Below are 20,554 nucleotides of genomic sequence, written 5' to 3'. Positions count from 1 at the left end.
CAATGGCAACCCACTCCAGTACTCTTGCCTGGAAAATCCCATGGACAGAGAAGCCTGGTGGACTGCAATCCATGGGGTAGCGAAGAGTCAGACATGACTGAGCAGCTTCACTTTCACTTTTCACTTTCATGCATTGGAGAAGGAAATGGCAACCCACTCTAGTGTTCCTGCCTGGCGACTCTCAGGGATGGAGGAGCCTGGTGGGCTGCCGTCTATGGGGTCGCACAGAGTTGGACACAACTGATGTGACTTAGCAGCAGCAGCACAGCTTTCCTTAATTCATGTGTGAAAGCGGCTAGTATAGAACCCAGCACATGATAAATGTCCAAAAAATGTTCTTTCCCCCGCCCCTCCTTCTTTTCTATCTGTTCCAGTCTGGTAAGTATCTCTTCTCTCTGACCTTATGTTATTTGTCATCTTTACTACACACAGAACTATACGCTATATGCTGTCTCAACTAAAGTAGCTCAAGAGCACGAACTGCACTTCTGAATTTTTGCCTTGCAAACTTGAACAAGGTTTTTTAGAACTGAAAGGGAACTTAGGGATCTAGTTCAACTCTTTTCAATTTATAAATGAAAACGTGCCACTCTGATTTGCTTGCTCAGTGCCATGAGACTAAGACTAAAAACCTATCCAGAAGTTTAATGACTCAGAAAAAGCTGACTCGCCGTCAAGAGCTTTTCTTAAGGCAAAACAGTGGCCCAAAGGTTTGCAGCTGGTGGATCCCAACAATGAGCTGGCCTGCGGTTTGATGACTCTGGAAGAAATCTGTACCTCAAGTCCTCCTCCTAAGCAGGATCCATTGATGGCAGCCACAACAGGCTTTGTGGACTTCTCAAGTTTCTCAAACATTTTCTGTGCTTCTTGTGATATTTGTGTTACTTCTTGAGAGGTCGTACAAGCATTTAACATGCTGCAGTAAACATGAAAACAGAGAACAGAAAAAAAAAAACAAAGATAAAACTATAACTCACGTTGTTTAGTACTTCATCCACCATAACCTTATTGTACCATGTATCAATATTTGGTAGTGAGTCTTCAAATACTCAGAAGTTTAAAAAGAATGATTTTGTCTCAGATAGCACTAATATCAGTGACATCATCTCTCTATAAAATTCAGGGAACATGAACAAAACATGGTGAATAATTTATATCTGCTTTGATAGCAAATCATTAGATTACAAATAATCTTCTGGTAAATATTCTCATGATCAGATTTAACATTTTAATTATCAGTAGCTTTTAGACTGAGCATCAGTGGAAATGATAGAGAAAAAAACTTCTCTTACAACAATGTTTCCTCAACATCCTTTAATTTCAGTTTTCTTCATTTGCTACTTAACTGTTTCTGAACACATTTAAGCTGTGGGTTTTTAATTTTTGATCAAAGATAACTCATTTCCTGTCATTTTGTGTGCTGGGAGTGGCTCAGCTAGCCTCCAGAAGCTGAAAGTATTTTCCTAAGGATTTAGGTGGCTACTATTAGGTACATCAATCTCTTGCTTGGCTGGAATAACCAAGCCAAAAGAAAAAGTCCTTGATGTAGATAACTTTGCTTTTTTCAAAAAATAAACAGAATTTTTTATAAATTTCTAATTACTGTACATAAACAAAGAAGAGTACACAATATTCAGTTCAGTTGTGTCCGACTCTTTGCAACCCCATGAACCACAGCACACCAGGCCTCCCTGTCGATCACCAACTCCCAGAGTCTACCCAAACTCATGTCCATTGAGTCGGTGATGCCATCCAACCATCTCATCCTCTGTCGTCCCCTTTTCCTCCTGCCCTCAATCTTTCCCAGCATTAGGGTCTTTTCAAATGAGTCGGCTCTTTGCATCAGACGGCCAAAGTATGGAAGTTTAAGCTTCAGTATCAGTCCTTCCAATGAACACCCAGGACTGATCTCCTTTAGGATGGACTGGTTGGATCTCCTTGCAGTCCAAGGGACTCTCAAGAGTTCTCCAATACCACAGTTCAAAAGCATCAATTCTTCAGTGCTCGGCTTTCTTTATAGTCCAACCCTCACATCCATATGTGACTACTGGAAAAACCATAGCCTTGACTAGACGGACCTTTGTTGACAAAGGAATGTCTCTGCTTTTTAATATGCTGTCTAGGTTGGTCATAACTTTCCTTTCAAGGAGTAAGCATCTTAATTTCATGGCTGCAATCACCATCTGCAGTGATTTTGGAGCCCAAAAAAGTAGTCAGCCACTGTTTCCCCATCTATTTGCCATGAAGTGATGGGACTGGATGCCATGATCTTAGTTTTCTGAATGTTGAGCTTTAAGCCAACTTTTTCACTCTCCTCTTTCACTTTCATCAAGAGGCTCTTTAGATCTTCTTCACTTTCTGCCATAAGGGTGGTGTCATTTGCATATCTGAGGTGATTGATATTTCTCCTGGCAATCTTGATTCCAGCTTGTGCTTCCTCCAGCCCAGTGTTTCTCATGATGTATTCTGCATATAAGTTAAATGATCAGGGTGACAATATACAGCCTTGACGTCCTCCTTTTCCTATTTGGAACCAGTCTGTTGTTCCATGTCCAGTTCTAACTGTTGCTTCCTGACCTGCATACAGGTTTCTCAAGGGGCAGGTCAGGTGGTCTGGTATTCCCATCTCCTTCAATAATTTTCCACAGATTATTGTGATCCACACAGTCAAAGGCTTTGGCATAGTCAATAAAGCAGAAGTAGATGTTTTTCTGGAACTCTCTTGCTTTTTCGATGATCTAGCAGATGTTGGCAATTTGATCTCTGGTTCCTCTGCCTTTTCTAAAACCAGCTTGAACATCTGGAAGTTCATGGTTCATGTATTGCTGAAGCCTGGCTCGGAGACTTTTGAGCATTAGTTTACTAGCGTGTGAGATGAGTGCAATTGTGTGGTAGTTTGAGCATTCTTTGGCATTGCCTTTCTTTGGGATTGGAATGAAAACTGACCTTTTCCAGTCCTGTGGCCACTGCTGTGTTTTCCAGATTTGCTGACCTATTGAGTGCAGCACTTTCATAGCATCATCTTTTAGGATGTGAAATAGCTCAACTGGAATTCCATTACCTCCACTAGCTTTGTTTGTAGTGATGCTTCCTAAGGCCCACTTGACTTCACATTCCAGGATGTCTGGCTCTAGGTGAGTGATCACACTATTGTGATTATTTGGGTCATGAAGATCTTTTTTGCACAGTTCCTCTGTGTATTCTTGCCACCTCTTCTTAATATCTTCTGCTTCTGTTAGGTCCACACCATTTCTGTCCTTTATTGAGCCCATCTTTGCATGAAATGTTCCCTTGGTATCTCTAATTTTCTTGAAGAGATCTCTAGTCTTTCCCATTCTATTGTTTTCCTCTATTTCTTTGCACTGATCACTGAGTAGGGCTTTCTTATCTCTCTGTGCTATTCTTTGGAACTCTGCATTCAAATGAGTATATCTTTCCTTTTCTCCTTTGCGTTTGCTTCTCTTGTTTTCACAGCTATTTGTACGGCCTCCTCAGACAGCCATTTTGCTTTTCTGCATTTCTTTTTCTTGGGGATGGTCTTGATCCCTGTCTCCTGTACAATGTCATGAACCTCTGTCCATAGTTCATCAGGCACTCTGTCTATCAGATCTAGTCCCTTAAATCTATTTCTCACTTACACTGTATAATCATAAGGAATTTGACTTAGGTCATACCTGAATGGTCTAGTGGTTTTCCCCACTTTCTTCAATTTAAATCTGAATTTGGCAATAAGGAGTTCATGATCTGAGCCACAGTCAGCTCCCGGTCTTGTTTTTGCTGACTGTATAGAGCTTCTCCATCTATGGCCGCAAATATAGTCAATTTGTTTTTAGTGTTGGCCATCTGGTGATGTCCATGTGTAGAGTCTTCTCTTGTGTTGCTGAGAGAGGGTGTTTGCTATGACCAGTGCGTTGTCTTGGGAAAACTTTATTAGCCTTTGCCCTGCTTCATTCTGTACTCCAAGGCCAAATTTGCCTGTTACTCCAGGTGTTTCTTGACTTCCTACTTTTGCGTTCCAGTCTCCTATAATGAAAAGGACATCTTTTTTGGGTGTTAGTTCTAAAAGGTCTTGTAGGTCTTCATAGAACCGTTCAACTTCAGCTTCTTCAGCGTTACTGGTCAGGGCACAGACTTGGATTTCCGTGATATTGAACGATTTGCATTGGAAACGAACAGAGATCATTCTGTTGTTTTTGAGATTGCATCCAAGTACTGCATTTCAGATTCTTTTGTTGACTATAATGGCTACTCCATTTCTTCTAAGGGATTCCTGACCACAATAGTAGATATAATTGCACCAAGTCATTCAAGGCCCTCAGGAAAATTCATGGAGTACAGAATGAAGCAGGGCAAAGGCTAATGAAGTAGTTTGCCATTCCTTTCTCCAGCAGACCACATTCTGTCAGACCTCTCCGCCATGACCGGTCCATCTTAGGTGGCCCCACACAGCATGGCTTAGTTTCATTGAGTTAGACAAGGCTGTGGTCCATGTGATCAGATTGGCTTGTTTTCTGTGATTGTGGTTTCAGTCTGTCTGCTCTCTGATGCCCTCTCTTAGCGCCTACTGTCTTACTTGGGTTTCTCTTACCTTGGAGGTGGGGTATCTTCACAGCTGCTCTAGCAAAGCGCAGCTGCTGCTTCTTACCTTGGATGTGGGGTATCTCCTCATAGCCACATTGAACAAGTTTAAAAATATACAAGTACCTTAAATACAAATTACTAAGCCAATAATGCTGGCTATGATTGCCTAAACTGCAAAGAATCACAAAACAAATACCTATTTTTTATAGAATTAACAACTGTCAACATTTTAACCCGTTAAACAAACATTAAGATATCATCTCTCCTTATTTTTGCTTTAAAGTGCAAAAAAGTTATTATACATATGTTATATCATGAAAAAAAAGAAATAAAATATTAGCTGTATTGGTAAAGTACTCTCTGACCTCCTCAAGTTCTATCAGCTACTTCATTTACCCTGAAATATCCATTATCATATACTTGCAGTACAATCTTCAGACCAACTATGTATTTGTATTCATAAATAATACAGATAAGTATTTTATGTATATAAACTATATACTGTACCAAATATTCTGCAAGTTGCTTTGTTTTTTTACTTTAACATATTTTTGAGTTCTAACATTATGCTGTAGATCTAGTTAGATCCTTTGAATTGTTTTTGTAGCATTTTATCTTAAGAATATTCCACATTTATTTATCTATTTCCCTCATGACTGAGATTTAGTTTGTTTCAAATTCTTCACTATTGTAAATTATACAGGACTGAACATCCTTATGCATGTATGGGTCCTTAAAAACAAAGGATGGGATTTCAGCATACATACCTAGAAGAGGTATCTCTTAATTATATGATACATGTATTTTCAGTTTTACTAAATTTTATCAAATTGTTCTCCAAGGTGGCTATACCAATTTTCAGTCCTGCTAGTAACACTCAACTTTCTCATTTTCCCAAGTCTTTGCTAACATAATATTTTCAAACTTTTAAATGTTTGCTGGTCAGACAGAAAAAAAAGGCATCTCATTGTTAGTTTGGTTTTATAGTAATTTTTTTATTCTGCTCAAATACTGCTCCTTGAAGTACTTTCAATTTCCTTAAAGAAAGGCTGGATTCAGTCTTATAAGGTTTAAGCAACAAGCCTCTCTTTCTTTATCAACTTTATTTATATTCATGAAAATAACACAAAAAGTAACTTTCAGAGAAAATTTACTTCTACTTTCTTTTCAAATGAGAAACGATAAGGCCTAAAAAACATACCATTAGCCAAGATAAAAGGTGATTTCAAATTTTCTGAAACTTACTTCAGATCAGCACCTGCAATGAAGCAGCCTGGCTTTGTTGAGATAAGGACGGCACTTCTGATCTGACTGCTAGACCAGACTTCATTCATTACTTCCATGAACTCTGAATGCAGTTCTTGACTTAGAGTATTCACCTGCCGAAGGGAAATACACATAAATCTAACAGTTTAAATTTGAAGTAGTAGACATACAAATCACCACCCAAAGCTATTTTGATTACAGGAAATATATTTACCCAGGAAAAATATACTGTTAAAAGAAACAGGGAAATAAACAAACCAACAAGCCAGCAGCTGTTTATTCAGGTGCTTTGGCCAGTGCCTCCCTCTAAAAATAGTTCTCCTTAAAGGAGGAACTCATATTCCTAAGAGTTTGAATCATATGCAGGCTATAAAGTAAGTCTACATTTATCAGCATGGAAAAAAATTTGTATAATGTTAAGGGAAAAAAAGAATCAAAATTAGACGAATAGTATGATCTTAATTTTTAGAATACTGTTTGTTGAAACTAAATGTTAAAAGTGGTTATTTTGGGGTTTGGAGTGTGAATGATTGTTATTTTCCTCTTAATTGCTTTCAAATGTCCGACCATAGGCATTTGTTATTTTTGTGTTCAGGAAAAATGCTTAACTTAGAAAATACTGAAAAAATACCGTAAGTCTGAATCACTGCTCAGTAAGTGCCAACTTCACTCTAGGGAGGGGGACTGGCTCTTACTTTCCTTAATTTGTGTTAGTTGTTAATTGCTTGCATCTAGGTCCTCCTACTTCATTTAGGTCTCTGGTAACAAAATTTCTGAAACAGGAGATCTTTACAGCAACTTTAGGCGGCGGGGGGAAAGCATGAGCTCCTCAAACATAGCTTTTCTTGGCAAAAGACTGGATTAATGCTGCATATTTTGTTGAAGTTGCCAAAAACAAATGAAGCCCCACTTTGAGGTGAATTTGATTTCTGATAACGTGAACTGCACCAAGTCATTCAAGGCCCTCAGGAACCTTAATTTAACTCAGTCAACTTACTACGAGTAATGACTCATGTCAGGCAGGTTAAGAAAGTTGACATAAGAACCTCACAGTTAAGAAGGTCAATTTTAATTCTTATAAACAAAGCTTGCACTTGGCTTTTTATCTACTAAACCATTTTATAACTCTACAGTGTAACAGAAGGCATGTATTAATCCTTGATGTTAATCTGACACCTCCACAGTGAACTAGAAAGACTTCTTAAACAAGGATGTCTGCTGCAGAAAACCATCCTGTGGGCAAGTTCTCAAACTCTATCAAAACTGTAAACTCATGAGACAAGATTAGCGCCAAATTGGTGGATTTACTTCTCTGCCATTCAGGAAAGCATTAATGAATGCAGTGAGTAGAAACTGCAGTAAATTAAATTAGGTACCTTTGAATTGGGTGAGTTAATTCGAATAACTGCCACATCCCCTTTGACTCCATAGTTAATATGGGTTCTGGCTAAAAAGAGAAGTAAAACTTATTTGTAAACATATTTATGGCTAAATAAGTATAAAAAGCAATGAAAGCACATCAGTGAGAAATCAAACTTACTCAGCAAAGCAGAGGACCTTGTAAAACTGCGGCAAATATAACCTGTAAGAAAAATGTATTTCACAATTAGTTATTTTCAAAACAGAATTTCTATTTGTTGTTTGTTGTTCAGGTGCTAAGTCGTGTCCAACTCTGTGACCCCCATGGACTGCAGCATGCCAGGCTCCTCTGTCCTCCACTATCCCCTAGAGTTTGTTCAAATTCATGAAATTCATGAATTTCTATAATACCTGCTACATATAACAAAGCTAGAGTTTACAACAACAAGAAAACCAAACTTAGAACAAAGTGTTCCAGATCATTATTGTGACTATTACTGTATCTTTTTTGTTTCAATTATCAGGTCATATGATTATCTGGATACTAAATGTGGTAGTTGGAAGAATGGCCTCTCAAGGATGTCCACGTGCCCAGAAATTGAGTATGTTAGGTTACATGGCAAATGGAGATAAAGGATGCAAATGGAATGAAGGTGGCTAATTAGCTGACCTTAATACAGGGAGATTAGCCTGGATTATTCAGCTATACAGTATAATTATAAAGGAGCAGAAAAAGGCAAAGAACCAGAAGATGGCAGCATGAGAACGCACTCTACTGGGTATGAAGAAGTCAAAAAATGCAGGCAGCCTCTGGAAGCTAGAAAAAGCAAGGAAACGAATTCTCCCTTAGAGTGTCCAGAATGAACTCAGCCCTGCCAATACCTCTGATTTCAGCCCAGTAAGACTCATTTCTGATGTCCGTAACTGTAAGATCATAAATTTGTATTAAGGCAATAAAAAATCTATTGATACAAAGCAATCTGTAATGTCAGTTCCAAATGTATCTCAAGCACATTCTCCAGCCAGGTCCTCTTGCATTTTTATGGAGAGATGGACTTCCCAGTGTCATGAAAAGTAAAATCGAGGCGCATCAGAGACTCTGCGTGTCTCTCCATCCTGCAGTTCTTTAAAGGAGGGGACAAGAAGGCACAGAAAGAAGCAGCTTTGTACTGCCTTAAAGGCCAAATGACGTGCTAGTAAAGAAAGAAAATTGTAGATGGCGCCAGAACCACAGTGGGGTGATCACCAGTCCTGTCTGCATTTTTTTCTTTAGGCAACCCACATGAGTACTCACAGGGCAAAGACAAAGGACCTGAGAGTCCCAAGCCTTGGGTTCAACCATCAAGTTTACCATTCACTTGCTGTATGGCCATGTATAAGTCTCTTAGAGCATTTCAGTGTTCTTACAAAGATAGAAGTGATGTAATGATTGTAACAGTACCTGTATATCAAAGTGCTACACTAAAGTAAATTAAGATAGGAGAAGCCAGCCATTTCCTCAATCTCCAGTGCCTGTATTTCACTAAGGATAAACTTCCTTTTGTTTTTCCATTATTTGCGATCTGTATCATCTGTATTTATCACTCTTCCTCCTTTATATCTGTATCAGTTCAGTTCAGTCGCTCAGTCGTGTCTGACTCTTTGCAACCCCATGAACTGCAACACACCAGGCCTCCCTGTCCATCACCAGCTCCCTGAGTTCACCCAAACCCGTGTCCATTGAGTTGGTGATACCATCCAACCATCTCATCCTCTGTCGTCCCCTTCTCCTCCTGCCTTCAATCTTTCCCAGCGTCAGGGTCTTTTCAAATGAGTCAGCTCTTCTCATCAGGTGGCCAAAGTATTGGAGTTTCAGCTTCAACATCAGTCCCTCCAATGAACACCCAGGACTGATCTTTAGGATGGACTGGTTGGATCTCCTTGCAGTCCAAGGGACTTTCAAGAGTCTTCTCCAACACCACAGTATCACAGTTTCACAAAGCCTTATTTTGAGATTCTGTCTACAACAGTCTTTCCCTTCCCTGTCCCAGTTTTTATCTTTATTACTCACTGTTTGGTTCTCTAATCACTGAATCTGTAGCAGCTGTTTCCCCCAAGTAAACTGCAGTCTCCTCCAACATCATCTCGGAGTCATTCACTGCACAACTACAGTCTAGTGCAGTCTATCAGAACTGCTTTAAGCACCCAGAGTGAGCAGCAAGATAAAAGTCCCTGTCTCTGTGGAGGAGGTGAAAATAGGTTTGGCATGAAAAGAGTTTGCCAATAAAGTAAACATTCTGTGGGAGGGGAGCCAGGTAATAAGCAATTACAACTAGAACAGGGTAAACTGAATTAGTGAGTGTGAACTGATTAGGAATGCAGAGTGGGAGAGATGAGGTGGAAAGATAGACAAAAAACAAGAAACATAAATATGTTAGAAGATATGCACCTAAGAAAAAAAAGAAAATAGAGCAGGTGGAGGGACACGGGTTGTAATTCTGAAGACTAAATATTGGAGACAGCAGGTTTGTGCTCACTAACTTATAAATCATGAACTCTCACCCACTAACCTGCCTTTGTGCCATCCCCTCCACACCCATAGAGACATACACAAAACCTCCTCTAAATCAAGAGACAAAAAAAGAGAAAAATCAGCAAATATACAATCATATCTGAATTGGAAAACAATTCCAAATCACAATAAACTAAATCAAGCTGAAATACAGGGTAGCTTTGCTTTTGGAATACAGCCTTACTCACTAACCTAACTAGGAGAGCTTACTTCAGAGCAGCTGGGTGAACTTTCACCCATATTTCCCATGCCAGCAAAACAGAGAGAACCCTTTACTCTACTTTTTAATCATTTTAACTCAAGAAGATACCTACAAGACCTAAGACTATAGCAGTGGAGAGAGCTGGATTATGCTAATACATATTTCAAATATGAACATGTTATTATGGTTGTAACAATCAACAGTTTTTCTCAATATCTAGTCCTGGTGAAGGGACAGGATTATGTAAGTAAGAGTCAAATTTAAATAAACACCATCTGCTAAGATATCTGCCTTCAATTCATTACCTGAGAAATTATTCTACTACTTATGTAATTAGGAATTTGGATTAGAATAGGAGTGGGGGGCAGAGAATAAGAGTGGGAATTAAGATATTTTGATCAAGATGTGATCTTCATTTGATAGTGATACTCAGAATTATAGCACTCATGCAGGAATGGGTTAAAACTTCAAGAAGTACAAATCACTGTGAAGAATTTTAATAATCTATCATTAAATATCATAGTCTCATTAAAAGTCTGGCACTACCTAGGCACCGACTTTTAATTAGTGTTAGTCTTTTCAGTCTAAATGGCAATCCAGGTGTGCAGGTAATTTTAAATTCACTTTCTAGGCCTTTTTTTCCCAAAATTTATACATTGTTACTAAAAGGGGCTGCTGCTGCTGCTAAGTTGCTTTAGTCCTGTCAGACTCTGTCTGACTCCATGGACTGCAGCCTACCAGGCTCCTCTGTCCATGGGATTTTCCAGGCAAGAGTGCTGGAGTGGCAATAACTAATAAGTCATATTTTCTTTAAGAAAATTTAAATTAATTTTTATTAGAGTATAGTTGATTTATCAACACAATATTGTCTTAGTTTCTGTTGTACAACAAAGTAAATCAGTTATACAAATACATGTATCCACTCTGTTTTAGATTCTATTCTCATATAGGTCACTACAGAGTACTGAGTTCCCTGAGCTTTATAGCAGGTTCTTATTAGTTATCTGTTTTACATATAGTAGCATGTGTATGTCAGTACCAATCCCCCAATTTATCCCTCCCCTCAGCCGTATTTTCTTATAGGTTAAAACAGAATGCAAAATATAGATACACATATGTGTATCTATATTTCCATACAAAAAATACAGAAAAACTAAGCTTGTAACTATCACACATGTAAAATGTAAAAATTACTTTAAAAAAGTCTCAGATATATAAAATCATAGTTCTTCAGGGCAGGGAAGAGCTAATAACAGCTCATATTTATTAATAATAATAGCACTTACTCCATGAAAAACTGCTTTACACCTATACGCCCTTTAAAGCTCACAAGGTGGTATTATTCCCCATTTCACAAATGAGAAAACAGACATAGAAATGACTTGCCCAAGGTCACCAAAGGGTAAGGTCACCAGTGGGTAAAAGGCAGAGCCAGATTGAAACTGAGAAGTCACATTCCAAAACTAATGTTTTTAATTGCATTACCTTAAAATCAATGAAAGAGAAGTTCAAAAATATACATCTGATAATTTTAAAGTGTTAAACCAAAAATGTGGAAAACAATCAAACTGTCAGGTAACATGACCAAATACTAACAGTAGGTATGTGAGTAGTAAGAGAAAGGGGTGATTATTTTTTGCTTAATCCTTTCCCACAGTCTTTGCAACATTTCCATTTTCTGTAGTGTTATGACAGGTATGCACACACATACAGAGCAGTCCCGTGGAGACTAAAAACATTGGTCGAAATAACAAAGCAGAAAAGGTTCAAACATTCAAAATTAGTTCCTTAGAGTAAAGGCATGCCTCTAAAAACAGCATACAGTGATTCAGAAGGAGGAAGGCATTTTATAAATTATATTTCTAATTAAGTAACCGGTATTAAGTACAACATGCGATTAAAAGTCACATTTCACCTTACAGATTTGAGACAGAAGGAAAATGCTTAATTTTCCACAAGCACCCACTTTAACTCTTTCACTGCCAGTTTGAAGAGAAAAAAGAGAAAAAGACAATACAGCTAATGCAAGCTAACTGGGTATAGTCAGAAACAAGGATAGAAATAGTTGGTAAAATTATCTAACATCTTGTTCCTTAAGATACAAGGTATCTGCGTTTTTTTTTTTAAGTCCTTCTGGAAAGTTGCAGAATCTGCCTCTTGAAATTCTACATATTACCGAGCTGCAAGAGTTGAGCTTCCTGTTGAAGTGCGCTACTGCTAAGTCACTTCAGTCGTGTCCGACTCTGTGCGACCTCATAGACGGCAGTCCACCAGGCTCCCCTATCCCCGGGATTCTCCAGGCAAGAATACTGGAGTGGGTTGCCATTTCCTTCTCCATTGCAGAAAAGTGAAAAGTGAAAGTGAAGTCGCTCAGTTAGTCCGACTCCTAGCGACCCCATGGACTGCAGCCTACCAGGTTCCTCCATCCAGTGTGGTAATAGGTAAAAAGGTTGTGGGGAAAGGCGTAGGGAATGGCAGCCATCTGCAAGGCTGGTTAATTTCATACAAGTAAATAAGATGCTCCCCGTTACAGTCAAGGTGCAGTGAAGCACAAAGATGTGACAGATTGGACTGTCCTTGTCCTCTTAGTCCTACCAATCCAGTAGGGACAGGTTCAAGGCCATCATTAAAGAAAGTAAGAGGAGACCTACGGAAAATGCCAGACCGGGTGGACAAGACTCACAGATGTTAGGGGTTACGAAGCCTGAAATCGCTGCAGGACTCAAAACGAGAGAAAATGTCAGTCGCTGCGCCAGGGAATGAGATCGGGTCTCATAGCAGCATCACTCCCCCTCATCCAGGGCCGCGGCAGGGAGGCGGCAGCCATGGGGAGACGCGGCTCCCGGGTCTCCGCAGGAGCTCTGCCCCGGGGCGGTGGGGTGCCTTCAACCAGGCCTCACCTGAGCAGCGGAGCGTCCTGGAGGCAGTAAAGCGGCTGAGGCTGCCAATTGCTCGAGAGGCCACCATCTTGAGTGGGAGCGGACGAAAGTGGAAAGCCCTTCAAATGCGGGCAGCCGAGTAGAGGACTTTTCTTCTCGCAGCCTGGCACTGGCCAGGCGCCCGGCGTACTGCCTGACTGAAAACCCGCGACTGAAACCCCGATGGCGAGTTGCCGCCGGCTCCTTAACCTTGCCCTTCGCCTCCGGCTAACGCCCCGTTAGCCGAAAAAAAGGGACACTTCCTCCGCAGGGAAGGAAGAAAACGCAGAGAGGACAGCCTTCCGGATTTTCCAGTCAGGCAGCCGGCGGGCAGGCAGGGAGGCCTGTGAGGCCCGCGAAGGGTCCTTTCCAGGGAGGCCCCGCCTCTTGGTACCCGTCGGGTCCTGTCTTTCGGGCCGGAGCCTTGCCTGCAGCTGGAGACTCAGCCGACGAGACCTAAGGTGAGAAGGGGCGTGCGCTCGGCTACCGCCTGCCCTTTCTCCGGCGGGGTCCGCAGTTTCCCGCCTGCTACGCCTGTGCCCGCGGCCGCCTGGCCTCCACTCCCTGGAGTTCGAGGGAGCGGAAGGAAGTTTCTCAATCCGGGTCTCCGGTACCCGTGCAGTTTGGGCAGTAATTTGGCCTAGCGTTCTGACTGTAGCTCCGAGTAACGATGTCGCCTATGCCTTTTAATTTATCACCGCAAGTTAACGAACTTGTGTGTGTCGGTTTACAGCGCTGTCTTGTGTTCCAGTGGTGTTGTATCCCCTATTTTGCCTGTAGGCAGGTCGGCGGCTATTGAGAATCGGAACAGGGCCAGGAGTTTACCCCTTTCATTCTTCCGAGGGTGGATCACGGTTGTGTGGCTTTTTTGGAACTCGATTGTCGGAGGAACTGAGGCATTCCTGTGTCCGACTCCGACAGCCAAGGCTCAAGATCATTTTCTAATCCAGAAGGGAACCGAAGATCATCTGGTCTTTCATCTCCTTCACTGCATCGGTGAAGCCCAAGAATCAGAGTCAGTTTACCCATGGCCACAGGTGGTAGCCTGTGTCTACTAACTTCTAGTCAAGAGCTCTGCACTGCATGATAGCTGTTTTTGTGCTGGAGAGAGACGCTTGAGCCCTGGCATAAATTAATTGATTCCAAAAAGTGATGTTGAGGACCCTCTAGGTCGTTTCACCGCCATCTCATTTAATCCTCACGATCCCCAAATTGTTACTTACGTTTTATAGGTAAAATTTGGGGGGTATGGAGATTTATATAAATTATTTGCTAGGTGGCAGAGCCAGATTCAGGCATAAATTTGTGCCACTTTTCACCAGCTTGTCCGTTCCTCAGGAGAGGGAGAAGGAAGAGGCAGGGGGAAATGGCCGGGAAGTTGAGACTGAATTGAGGAGTATGGGAAGAAGAGAGGTTTCTGTTTAAAGCTCAAGTCAAATAGTGAGTCTTCCATCCATGTGAGCACGTTAAGCAGAATCTGGATGAGCAGTGACCTCTTAATTTGCAAGAAAGGATTCTTGATGATCACCAAAGGCCCTCCAACTTATAAGGTTTTTACAGTTCAAAGCTTGTCCTGCCCATGCAATGCTTTTTCTTCATTTAATTCAGTGTAGTACTTATTGTTTAGATCAGGAATGGCAAACTTTTTCTATAAAGGGCCAGATAGTAAATAGTTTAGGCTTTATAACCCACATTGATCTCTGCCATATATTCTTTGTTTTATTTTGCTCTACAACTCTTTAAAAATGTGCAATCTATTATTAGCTAGAGGCCCGTGGGTTGTAGTTTGCCAGCCTCTGATTTAGGTCACTGTTTGACTCTGACTTTTTTGTTTCTTGTACTCTGAGCAAAATCATAAGCTCCATCAAGGACAGAAATGTTATTTTTCTCACTGTGGCTTTCATAAAGGGGAACTAAAGACCTTTATACCATCACCTATTGATACAATAGCAAGCACAAGTATAACTATGGAGTATGGGTTTTAACCCTTTGTTTTCTATGTTACAAATGTTTTTTCTGAATCTATTGTTAGCCTTTTAACTTTATTTTAGTATCTTTTATTGTGTAGATATTTTAAATGCTTATTTAATCAGATTTTTTAGTTACTTTCCATTATGGCCTCTGGGTTTTATCCCATATTTTGGAAACCTTTCCCCATCTAAGATTATAAAAATATTCTCTGATATTTTCTTGTAGCAGGTTAAGAAGTGTATATTTAGATTAATACATCTGTAATTTGTGCTTACAGTGTGAGCTATGGATCTAATTTTTTTTCCAAGTGGTTAGACATTTCCCCAGCAAATCTATTGAGTAAAGTCATCTTTCTCCCACTTATTTGAAATGTTTTCTTTATTATATACTAAGTTCTCATACACATGAGTATGCTTCTGAACTTACTACATCCTGTTCTGTTGATTCAGTTCAGTTCAGTCGCTCAGTTGTGTCTGACTCTTTGCAACCTCATGGACTGCAGCACGCTTCCCTGTCCATCACCAATTCCCGGGGCTCACTCAAACTCATGTCCATCGAATTGGTGATGCCATCCAACAATCTCATCCTCTGTCGTCCCCTTCTCCTCCTGCCTTTAATCTTTCCTTGCATCAGGGTCTTTTCCAATGAGTCAGTTCTTTGCATTAGGTGGCCAAAGTATTGGAGTTTCAGCTTCAGGATCAGTCCTTCCAATGAATATTCAGGACTGATTTCCTTGAGGATCAGCACTGTTTAATTCCTGGTGCTTTGTAGAAAGTTTTGATATCTGTTCGAGCAAGGTCTCCCTTTTTTTTTCAATCAACATTTTCTTGACTGTTTTCGTGAATTTTATTTCGAAATAAACTTTACTTATGGAGACTTGAATTCCAGACTCAGGTGGCATCAAATGTTGCTTCTGGATAAAGTGGTCCTCATCTCACGGGCCAGTTTGTGTCTTCCTGGCCAGAGTCGTTGAATATATATAAGCTGGTGAGCCTAGAGGTTGGACTCCTCTTTTCAATCCATATATTTGGTAAATGTGATTTTTTTTTTCTTTTTGGAAGCCACAGGACATCTCTTTTTAGTCTATGAAGACCTAAGAGAAATTAAACAAGGCTTTTATATTAGCTATTGCTGTATAGAGCTGGACCACAAAGAAGGCTGAGTGCCAAAGAATTAATGCTTTCAAATTGCGGTGCTAGAGAAGACTCCTGAGAGTTCCTTGGACTGTGGGGAGATCAAACCAGTCAATCCTAAAGGAAATCAACCCTGAATATTCATTGGAAGGAATTTTCATTGGATGCTGAAGCTCTAATACTTTGGCCATCTAATAGGAAGAGCTCATTCATTGAAAAAGAGCCTGATGCTGGGAAAGATAGAAGGCAAAAGAAGAAGGAGGTGGCAGAGGATGAGATGAGATTAGATAACATCCTCGACTCAACAGACATGATTTGAGCAAACTCTTGAGACGTAGTGAAGGATGGGGAAGAATGGCATGCTGCAGTCCATGGGATTTCAAAGAGTTGGACATGACTTAGTGACTGAACAACAAACAACAATTGTTGTGTAACAAATTACTCCAAAATTTAGTAGCTTAAAACAGTAAAAATTTGTTATCTCATACAGTTTCTGAGGGCCAGAAATCTGGAGTGACTTGGCTGGGTTGTTCTGGCTTAGAGCTTCTCATGAGGTTGCAGTCAGAATGTTGTCCAGGCCTGTAGTCATCTGAAAACTTATCTGTGCTCGAGGATCCACTTCCAAGCTCACTCACATGACTGTTGACAGGAGGCGTCATCCTCCTGCCTCATCATGAGAGCCTCTCCGTGGGGCTGTTCCTGATGTGCCAGCTGCCTTCTCCTGGAGCGAGTGATCTGAGAGACCAAGATGAGAACTGCAGGATTTCTTACAGCCGAATCTAAAAAGTGACGTCCCATCGCTTCTGATGTATTCTTTGTTTACACAGACCAACCATGTAAATAAAAATTCAGAGAAGTGGAATTACTGGTCAGAAGTTAGGTGTAGCTGTAATTTTTTGAAAGTTAATTGCCAAATTGCCCTCCATAGGAATGTACCTGTGGAGGTGCAGCAGTTTATACTCACTCAGCAGCAGTATATGAGAGAGCCTGTTTGTGCAGCCTCTACCACACAGTGACTGTCAGACCTCTAAGTCAAATAGTATACCTCTGTGCGGCTGTAATTTGTATTTCTTTTATGAGTTGGATTGAACATGTATCTAAGAGCCATTTGTGTTTCCATTTCCATGAACACTTTTTTCATATCCTTTGCCCTTTTTTTTCTTACTGTTTCATAGGAACTCATTATGGGGAATTTAGGAAAATGTTTTAATATATTTTAAATATGTTTTAATATGTAGGAGTTTTGTATTTTTATTATTTTTAAATAATATCAAGCTTAAAAAGTAGCAAGTGTAGTGTATGAACTTTTTTTCTTATATCAGGTAAGAAGTGATACTGTACTATCTTTGAATACTTTAGTGTGTATCCCCTTCAAATACAAATATTCCACAAGGCATTGTACATCATCACAATACAACCATCAAAATCAGGAAAGTCACATTGGTGGCTTCCTGATCCTGTCCAACAGTCTCTACCCCTTTGACCCTAGAGAAAAACATAAACTCTGGAGCTAGCATGCGTGCGTGCTCAGTTGCTTCAGTGTGTCCAACTCTTTGTGATCCTATGGACTGTAGCCCACCAGGCTCCTCTGTCATGGGATTCTCCAGGTGAGAATACTGCTGGAGCTAGACTGTCTGGCTTCAAATCATAGCTCTGTCTGTATGCTTCAGTTTTTCATCTCTTAAAAAAGTACAATAATCATGCTTACTTCACAGGTCCTTGTAAGAATTAGATTAATGATTAGATTAGTGGTTTGCATACTGTGAAAGCTATGTCAACATAGCTATAATATTAGGGGAAAGGTAGTTGGTAATAGAGTAAATTTTTAAGTATTTTATAGTAACCATGGGTGAGATATCAGAGATCATAGCCTACAGTATAAAGTACAGGTTGTTCAAATAAGCCAGAAAGTCTTTTTGTTTTATTTTTCAGATTTCAGAATGACTTCCCTCTTGACTTACACTTTTAAAAATCTTCCCAATACATCAAAATGGGCCCTCAGATTTTGTAAGTTTCATTTGTTCTTTCTTTTTAAGATTAGATTTGAATGTGTAAGCATCTTGTGCAAACATGGAATTGTATTGCTTTTTGTAAACACTTGATTTTATCTTCCAGGTGTGAGACCTCTGAGCAGTACCTCCCAGGTACAAGCTGCCGCAGGTATAGTAATTTGTAAAAAATAAAAATAGTTCTGATTTAAAAGTTAGATTATAGAATCTAGATTTGTGAATTTTGAATAAAAACCAGAACTAATTTGCTAACTCTCCCCTTTTTATGATCAATAAGAACATCACTGTTGCCTTCAAATTAAAATAATACAGGACCAATCAGTAATGATAGTACATGGTGTAAGGTGGGCTTGAGGATGTTGGCTGGAGGCTTCTTTCTGGGATCTGGAGCCTATGGAGTCACTGAGGTTCTGTGAACTTCCTGGTTAGTTTGCTCAGCTACTGGCTGTCAGTCCTAAAGATGCATGTGTGCTGAGTCACTCACATCCAACTCTTTGTGACTTCACAGGTTGTAGCTCACCAGGCTCCTCTGTTCATGGGATTGTCCCAGGCAAGAATACTGGAGTGGGTTGCCATTTCCTCCTCCAGGGGCTCTTCCTAACCCAGGGATCTAACCCGTGTCTCCTGCATTGGCGGGTGGATTCTTTCCTGCTAAGCCACCAGGGAAGCCCCAGTCCTAAAGATGATTAGTCTCCAGATAGTCTAGAGACTGTTGTGGAGCCAAAAGTTAACTTTTTACACTTCCAGTGACAGGCTTCTGTTACTGAGTATCTTCTTAGTCCATGTGCAAGAGGATGCATACCTGAAATAGGTGTGACTGTGGGACTAGTTAATAAAAGAAGGTTGTTTAGTCAATATGAAATGAAAAAAGAAGGAATTTGTTGATACTCTATGGTCTTTTAGACCCTTGGTAAACCCAACAGATTAGACTTCTTCACTGTTGAATACATACTTTTGCAGAACCTGCTGTAGTTTTGTATATTCACTTGCCTGGGTCCTATATTGATCTATGACTTATGATTTTGGTCTTATTATGGTATTTCTACTTGGATAATAACTTAATAGGAAAAAATACCAAGATTCAGAAGAACTCTGCTTTGATTCAGTTCTACTTCTTTCTGGGCAGTTTGACCTAGAACTGATCATGTCATTTTCCTGCTTTATAGTTTTTTTATTTAACAAATAATAATTTTAGCCATGTTAACCTCAAGTAGTTATTAAGATACCTCAAACACTTCGAAATCTGTAAATTCAGTGGAAGTACAAGATGATATTTTTATATTGCTTTACATATAGTATATTCCCAGGGGTCTGTTACTTAATCTCACCTAGAAAAATTTCATGTTGTCATATAAAAAATATATTTTCTTTGGCTTTTAAACTCTAGCTAGAATATAGATATGTATTAACCTCACAAAGAATAAGAATAATTCCTTTCCATCTCATTTCACCTTTCACCTAATTCTAATGTTCACTCAGAAATTCCTATTGCAGTCACACAGATCTGTTTCTTGCCAGCTGGGAGAAAGTCACGTTGAATACCACATTAAATACCATTTTTCTGGCATTTAGAATATTCATCTTTATATTGCTCTTAAACAGTTTTTGTGTTTCTCTCTCCCCAACTGTACTGTAAACCTTTGTGAGACTTAAGTCTTGTCATGTTATTAGTGTTAAACACTGTCCTACAAGTGGTTTGTTTTAACATTGATGTTGATAGTGGTACAAGAGGGCACATGGTAAGACAAAGGAATGTGATCAGCTGATTTGATGGGAGGAAAAGGGAATGTACTCGTGCTGAACAGGCTTTAGTTTGCAGTAGGGCAGCAGAGGGCATAAAGAGGGAACTTGGGTTTTACTTTCCATATTTTAGTATTATTTATTTTTTTCTTTTTTAACCACCACTCATGTTTTATTTTTTAAATTAAAACATTAGAGAAAGGTTGCTCTTGAGATGTTGCAAAACAGCTACACAAATTGAGTCAGACAGAATCAGGAAGCATGCTAGGTTTTTGTCAAATTGCAGTAGTCACCAACCAGATGCCTTTATTTCTACATAGAAAAGCAAGAGTATTAAGCTATATGAAGAATAAAACACTATCAGTCATTCTAACTTTTAGTATTAAGGGCAGACTTAATTTGTTGCTTTCAGTGAATTGGATTGTCAAGCACTTGATAAAAACAATTTATTAATGGCATAAGCGATATTATCATTAGGTATAATCTCTATATTTGCCTTAAATTTTATTTGGAAACTTGTAAATGGTCATAATTTCTTAATCCTTTTTTTTTTTTTAGTTGTAGTGGTTTGGTAAATGACTAATGCAATTTGGCATGAAGTGATAAAATTCCTCTTAGAATGTCTATCTTTTAAAATATAAAAACTTAACTGACTTCTTGTATTTTAATTAATTTGTCTCTGAACTTTATCTTAAAGCTTCTCAGACTAAATCGAAAAAAACCCTAGCCAAACCCAACATAAGGAATATTGTGGTAGTGGATGGTGTTCGCACGCCATTTTTGCTATCAGGCACTTCGTGAGTATGAAATGATTCTGTTACTTG

The 20,554-nt window shown here is 39.6% G+C and overlaps 2 protein-coding genes across 5 annotated transcripts in view; one reads left to right on the top strand and one right to left on the bottom strand.

Annotated features, from left to right (window-relative positions):
• The window catches only part of HADHA (hydroxyacyl-CoA dehydrogenase trifunctional multienzyme complex subunit alpha), a 42,643-nt gene extending 29,454 nt beyond the window's left edge, over positions 1-13,189 (bottom strand). Inside the window, exons 1-5 of the mRNA XM_040224464.1 lie at positions 12,860-13,189; positions 7,388-7,429; positions 7,224-7,294; positions 5,827-5,960; positions 778-916 (exon numbers count right to left, since the gene is read on the bottom strand). Of these exons, the coding sequence (XP_040080398.1) occupies positions 778-916; positions 5,827-5,960; positions 7,224-7,294; positions 7,388-7,429; positions 12,860-12,926 (453 nt within the window). The 5' untranslated portion in view covers positions 12,927-13,189. The remainder of the gene's footprint in view (positions 1-777; positions 917-5,826; positions 5,961-7,223; positions 7,295-7,387; positions 7,430-12,859) is intronic.
• A 57-nt stretch (positions 13,190-13,246) lies between these two features.
• Positions 13,247-20,554, top strand: part of HADHB (hydroxyacyl-CoA dehydrogenase trifunctional multienzyme complex subunit beta) — a 29,002-nt gene continuing 21,694 nt past the window's right edge. For 2 of the 4 annotated variants that reach the window (XM_040224469.1, XM_040224466.1), the window contains exons 1-5: positions 13,249-13,338; positions 15,126-15,187; positions 17,914-17,988; positions 18,097-18,141; positions 20,428-20,527. In XM_040224469.1, the coding sequence (XP_040080403.1) occupies positions 17,922-17,988; positions 18,097-18,141; positions 20,428-20,527 (212 nt within the window). In that variant the 5' untranslated portion in view covers positions 13,249-13,338; positions 15,126-15,187; positions 17,914-17,921. Of the gene's footprint in view, positions 13,339-15,125; positions 15,188-17,913; positions 17,989-18,096; positions 18,142-20,427; positions 20,528-20,554 lie in introns of all 4 variants that reach the window. The other 2 variants (XM_040224465.1, XM_040224468.1) reach the window with 2 other exon arrangements.

This window comes from Oryx dammah, unplaced genomic scaffold (assembly GCF_014754425.2).
Source record: "Oryx dammah isolate SB20612 unplaced genomic scaffold, SCBI_Odam_1.1 HiC_scaffold_25, whole genome shotgun sequence".
Taxonomy (NCBI): Eukaryota; Metazoa; Chordata; class Mammalia; order Artiodactyla; family Bovidae; genus Oryx; species Oryx dammah.
Note: the sequence above shows the minus strand (reverse complement) of the source record. Positions and strands in the feature narration are given on the sequence as shown.